Below are 6,113 nucleotides of genomic sequence, written 5' to 3' on the forward strand. Positions count from 1 at the left end.
CATTGGCTTTTAAACATACTTGAGCATGAGTAACACATCTCCGAAAATAAATAAATGAAGAAAATTTTACGGTTAAACGAGACACATTTAAACTTTTTAGCGTTTTTACCGAGGTATGCAATTTATTACACATGCATGCATATGGCTTCCTAGAGACTCAAGTCAAGACAAGGTTTAAATCACTTGGGAATATAACTTCCTAGTCCGAATTAAAAACGTTTATGTCAATAATACGTGTTATCTTTATCAGAAAACGTCTAATCTTCGCGATACTGCTAAATATGAATACTGGTATGGAATATAAAGTGATTGCATTCCTTTTATTTCTGTTTAATATAAGTGGTAAGTAGAAATCAAAAATATGTAATATCATAATTATTTTTGATGTAACCAAGTATTTAGTCTTGTTTGTCATGCTGTAACAGATCTATACATGACAGAGGCAAGTTTAACGTGGAATATGGCTGAATTGAAATGTAAATACCAAAACAAGACTCTACCAAGCAAAGTAGATATAAACAGTTATAATTTCGAGGCATTCGAATTCAGCAGTGTTTGGTCGTCCTTAAGAGGCCCATTCACTCCTTGGATAACAAGTAAAGGTAAGTACAAACTTTAAGTAGAAATTTTACAGGGTAAAATGCCTTTTTTTTTAATGTCAAATTTAAGTAATTTTATATTTTAAAAAAGTTTTCACATTATATTTCATGATAAGATAAAGAGAAGAGTCTCTTCATTTTAGTCTTGCCATTGTATTTATAAAATGTAATAAAATTTGACTAAAAATTCAAATTCGTTGCAGTACATGTCCGTACATTATGCTGATTTGTGTTTTCAAAATAAACAAAATTAATGCAATGTTTATTTAATTAGAAATTTGTCATTTTCGACGAATTTTGATTATCAATAGTTTTAACAATATTTATGGACTTTCCAAGAAACAATGATTTTAACAATTAACAGCTTTACATAGAAATTTATACCTGTTATATCTACGGAGGTACAGAATGAAAAACGATAAGAAAACTTTTTCCAATAATAATCACTATGATTATAAAAATGGTGTTCAGGCACAGGCACCTGAGGTGTAAATGGACCCCTCCCCCAATTTTATTTTTTTTTAAATGTAAGAAAGAATAACTGTATGAGACCTCAAAAATATAAAAGTTCACCACCAATCACATCTTTATGTATTTCTATGCAAGCAATACCGTTTCATGTTTTTCCACTCGGGGAGCAGAGTTTTGAGCTGTTTACAGAGATGAAAGAAAACAAAGACATGCAATTCATATTTCGGGGTGTATATAAATTATTGTAGAAAACAAGGGTTATTAACAGTATGCCAGTGCTTTTCCTCTGAAAGTGTAGATGATTGCGTTTCTGAGGAAAGTAGTACTGAGTGTAATTCGGCGTTAGAAATGCAATGAATTACACTCTCAGAGGAAACACTGGCATACTGTTTATTACCCTTGTCTTCTACGATAATTTATCCACATAATCATATATGACATACATTCTTGGATTGTGTTATAATCGTTCTCTCTTGTTAGATTAAAAATAACATAGATAAAGAATACGGGTGTAGAAGTGATATCGTCCAGACATACAATTTTCAGTGTATAAAAATAGGTTCTGTAAGATCCGGATATAAATATTGGATCAGAGTACATGTATAGTAGTATAGTAAGTTTCTCAGACATATTTCTATTTTAAATGGTATTCCTCAATATTCATCATTTTGTAACACCTCTATTTTTTCTTAATACTACTTTTACAATGTAAATCCTTAGGTTGCTACAGGAAGTCTCAACAGTTCGTATGGCCTTTTATACAGCATTCCATACCAATAAATACAGTTGGAAATTGTTATCAACTATGCCAATCAAAAGACATGTATGAAGGAGGATGCAAATCAAGGAATATTTTCTATTTTGGATTAATGGTAATTTTAAGCACTTGTCATATTTATACTTAAACTTTAATATATTAGAAGCATTATGTAGGAATCAAGCCTCATTATATTTTCAGTCGGAAATATGCATCTGTATCTGCAACGTGGTACCTTTTTACTTTTTGACTGATAGCCAAAACTGTAATATACCATGCCTTTCTTCAATTGAAAACGGATATTGTGGCGGAAGCAATTTTATAAGTGTTTATAAAAAAGGTATGAAATAAAATTAAAGGTTGTTTTTCTTTAAAAATTATGAAAATGTTTAGGATATTTAAATTTTATAAAAGGTTTAGGAAGTTTTCCGATGTGACGATAAAAAATATTCATTAATTGTACATTCTTAGTATAAAATTAAACTGGAGTTAAGAGAAGTAAATTAAGCAACTTTAAACATGTATTTAAGAAATTAACAAAAAGGAACAATTCTCTCTGTTTCAGATTTTGCACAAAGGAACCTGGATATTTCAAAATTTTATGGATTTTGTTTAGTCTGTATGCATAATTCCAGTAATATTGTCTATTCTGGCAAAGACTGTCGAGAGCCTACACAAGGACTCTGTGGTACGATTTTCTATTATTATTGAGGAAATTCATTCCAATTTGAGGGTAACAGAGCATGAAATATAATTTGCATTTATAATGTTTATAACCTTTTCTAATTAAGTTGATGAATATGAAGTGCTTTCTTCAATGCCTTTTCAAAGAACCATGGATGATTACTGGGCGTACTGCAAGAGTAAAAATCTTTTTATAACTGGGAGTACAGAACCATCTTTTTGCTTCAGAAAAAACTTTATATGGACGGGACTACGTAAATACAGGATTTCCGATGGTAATATAATTTAAATTTTATTCTAGCTATAAAAGTAAAAAAAATCTTTGCAATCTTTGTACAATGTACAGCATCTACTTCCTTGAATAAAAAAAAGATTATCTGCTACAAAAACTTAAATAAACTAAACTTATTAAGTACCTTAACGTTGATGATTACTGGTTAATAAAACTGGAGTTAACTGAACTTAAATCGTAAAGGATGGGTTTAACTTTTAATCTTATTTCCTGAAGAATCAAATAGGGAAGAAAATGCGTTTTTTAAAGAAAATCTTTAAATGGCAAGAGTTGGCAAAGGTGGGTAGAAAGGGGGTTGAATACATTTGTTTTTGTAATTGAACCACAATTATCTTGAGTATTTATATCGTAAAAGAGTTTTCTTCCTAGCTTAAAAGGTAAATTATCGACAGTGTAAAACTCGCTGCTTCTCGGAAACTCCTTTGACAGATAAATTGTTGTTGGATTGATTTCAACAACTTCATTTAAAACGTCATGTACATGTAACCAATCAGTCGGCCATATTTATATTACACTAATTTTATCAACTGTTTACCAATTGTTAGGCCTATGATTTTATACTAAATTTGCTTTCTCCTCCTTGGCACGTGAGACAACCTCTGAAATTAAAGGGGTCCATTTTTATGTTCTCTTCCCAATTTATTTTACATAGATTTAACTGTTTGTTATTTTCAACATTATCATTGGAAGTTTTACATTTACACCACCTAGTTAATTCAAAATTTACATTTCATGTATTCTTCATGTTCTTGGGATGTTACTTTCTACATAAATAAAAGAATCTATTCCTTCAGTATCCAAGCTACTTCTGTACATAACTTGATACTTCGTAAATACGTGATTCATAAAAATATGTTGAATATAAATTATGTTTAAAATTGTTTTATTTCTCAAAAGGCAGCAACACTGAAGATGAATGCTATAGTCTTGAACAAACAGATGACTCTGACTGGGTATACAAGAGAAGAGATTGCAATGAAAATCTTCCCTTTGTTTGCAAACCATCTTCATTTTGTAAGCAATTGAATTATTTTACATTAGTGTCGAGAAACAGTACAAACCAGTTTCAAATAAACGTAGTTATTTGGCAATGAATGTATTGATAAACAATAATGTTTTAATTATTAAATATCATTTAAATCCATTATTAGTTAACCTGTTGACTAAGGGTTTCGCTAACCACCTTCATAAATTAAATGCATCTCAAACGATGGATTGTTTTTACTGAATAAACACTGTACATGTTTGCAGTGTACACTGTACGTGCATCTCCTGGGAAATAATGTCATTGGCACTGCTACTCTTAGCATTCTATATCCAGAGTTATCTTCCACTACGCTCACAACATCTTTGTCAACGCTCGTTATACAAGATTCTTGTACAAATTTTAAACAGCGAAGATTCGAAATTTAAATGATAATTAATTATTGTACATATTGATAAAGATGATAATTCATAATTTATTTTAAATCTATAATCACTCAGAACGACTTATTTTCAAAGATTTTAGAGAACAATTTTGCGGAGTAAAAATTAAAATCCTTTTAAAGTGTAACAAATTAAGATGAATAATGTTTTCCGATAAGAAATTTAATTACACACAATTATAAATACAACTTTTAATCAAAAACAATTTTTCCAAGAATCTTGTATAACAAACGTTGACAGAGGTGTATGTGGGAGAGAAGCGGGAACGACAACTCTGGATAGAGAATGCTACTCTTAGCATCATCGCCATTTTGGGCAAATCTTCTCCACCTTCAGGCTGAGAACTGAGAACTCAACATTTTAAATGAATATGAAATGTACTAAAATAAGTTTGATGAGAAAAACAAATTGCTTCTCATGATGTTAGAATATCATACCCAAAATTAAGTTAATAATTTGAAAATCAAAATTTCACCTTAGTTTCAATTCAGTATCTAAGCTAATAGTCTTTGCACCAGGGTACGTCTAGTGCATCCTCGACCAATTACCATCCCAGATAGTTGGTCTTAATACGGTGTCCAGATGGATAAATGAATTCGTTTTGTCAATATGTTTACGATTCATTCATATACTTTTCTTTTAAATGTTGACTGAGTTGAATGTGTTGTTATTTTCTTTTTTGTAGACTGTATCTAAAATAATTAAAACGAAAAGAAAAAAGTTTCGATTTTATATCATACGTGTATATTCAAAATAATTCCTTTTGTAACCCATCCAGATAACACTTCGAAAACGACAGCCTCGTTGCTCCCGAATACTGAAACTGATTTCCAGAATACAGATGTTGGATCTGCCAGTGGTAATGTTAATATAACTACGCGGTCCCCTATGCTGAACTTAAGAGACAAAGAACTCAAGTCAGGTAAAAAGAAATCTACACAATTAATGTTGTATATGAATTGTAATTGTGAATGACTAAATTTTGGTTTCTGCATGTATTGTCTCAGGTACCATTGGAGCAATTGTTGGTTCAGGTGTCGCAATCATCATTTTAAGTTTGTCCCTTATTTTGCTGTTTCTTCGTTTTAAGAAAACAAGGTATGTACAAATAGTTTATTTCGTTCGTATATTTATGTAGTTTCATGTAATCCATATCATCACTGAAAATGTGTACGTCCGCGTGGTGCAGTGTTTGCTCTAGAGTAAAGTGTTAATCTTTACGTTGAGGGTTCTAATATCCCCTAGAGAGTATACACAATGCACAGCCAACTCAACTCAACCATATGGGACACGGGGATATCATTTAGTGTGTTCTAGCTCATTGCTCACTGTACCCCTAGTTAAGCAAATGTGTTTTACTTTTTTCAGCAAATTGCGGACACCTTCAGTAAAGTTTACAAATAAAGCATACAAGGAAAGAGGCAATTATATTGTTGAAACAAACGATCTGAAGGAAAACTCTATTTATATCAACGAGATTTCAAAAAATTGTTCTCAGACAACAGCCGACCATGACGATGTTTATGTTGAAAATGCTGGAGGCGAGTATGACATCTTACACAGTTCTCGTCAGAAAAAGTCCTCTGATGACAACCCTCAGTATGACAGCATGATAGGATGGGATAATGCCTACTCCTCTACATCACAGCAGGATAATACAAACCATGGGAATAGGGATGAAAGTGATTACAACACTATGGATGGCACTCAGGATAGGAGTTGCTCAATTGAAAACTCTGACTATGACACTTGTAATCGTTATGTGACTTCTGATGGGAATCTGTATTAAAAAATATGGTCATAAATAATTAAGATATGCTTTCACATTGTTTTATGAAGAAAGAAATAATCTATCATCAACTTTAAATGTAAATCATTTTGA

General features: G+C 31.2%; 1 protein-coding gene across 1 annotated transcript; it reads left to right on the forward strand.

Annotated features, from left to right (window-relative positions):
• The first annotated feature begins 217 nt into the window (after nucleotides 1-217).
• Nucleotides 218-6,025, forward strand: LOC134263066 (uncharacterized). The gene is made up of 10 exons (XM_062745370.1): nucleotides 218-342; nucleotides 426-602; nucleotides 1,791-1,942; nucleotides 2,029-2,167; nucleotides 2,393-2,515; nucleotides 2,619-2,789; nucleotides 3,701-3,817; nucleotides 5,010-5,153; nucleotides 5,239-5,329; nucleotides 5,600-6,025. The coding sequence occupies exons 1-10, from the start codon at nucleotides 222-224 to the stop codon at nucleotides 6,018-6,020; spliced, it is 1,656 nt and encodes a 551-aa protein (XP_062601354.1). The 5' UTR covers nucleotides 218-221; the 3' UTR covers nucleotides 6,021-6,025.
• The last annotated feature ends 88 nt before the right edge of the window (nucleotides 6,026-6,113 follow it).

The sequence above is a fragment of the Saccostrea cucullata genome, unplaced genomic scaffold (assembly GCF_032062105.1).
Source record: "Saccostrea cucullata isolate Sc308-1 unplaced genomic scaffold, CSIRO_AGI_Scuc_v1 ctg11383, whole genome shotgun sequence".
Taxonomy (NCBI): domain Eukaryota; kingdom Metazoa; phylum Mollusca; class Bivalvia; order Ostreida; family Ostreidae; genus Saccostrea; species Saccostrea cuccullata.

What these genes read in the sequence shown, in the direction of transcription:
- LOC134263066 (XM_062745370.1), top strand. Translation starts at nt 222, where the DNA reads ATGTCAATAATACGTGTTATCTTTATCAGAAAACGTCTAATCTTCGCG. An exon ending in ATTTCTGTTTAATATAAGTG is followed by an intron (nt 343 to 425) that starts GTAAGTAGAAAT and finishes ATGCTGTAACAG; the next exon opens with ATCTATACATGACAGAGGCA. An exon ending in TATAAGTGTTTATAAAAAAG is followed by an intron (nt 2,168 to 2,392) that starts GTATGAAATAAA and finishes TCTCTGTTTCAG; the next exon opens with ATTTTGCACAAAGGAACCTG.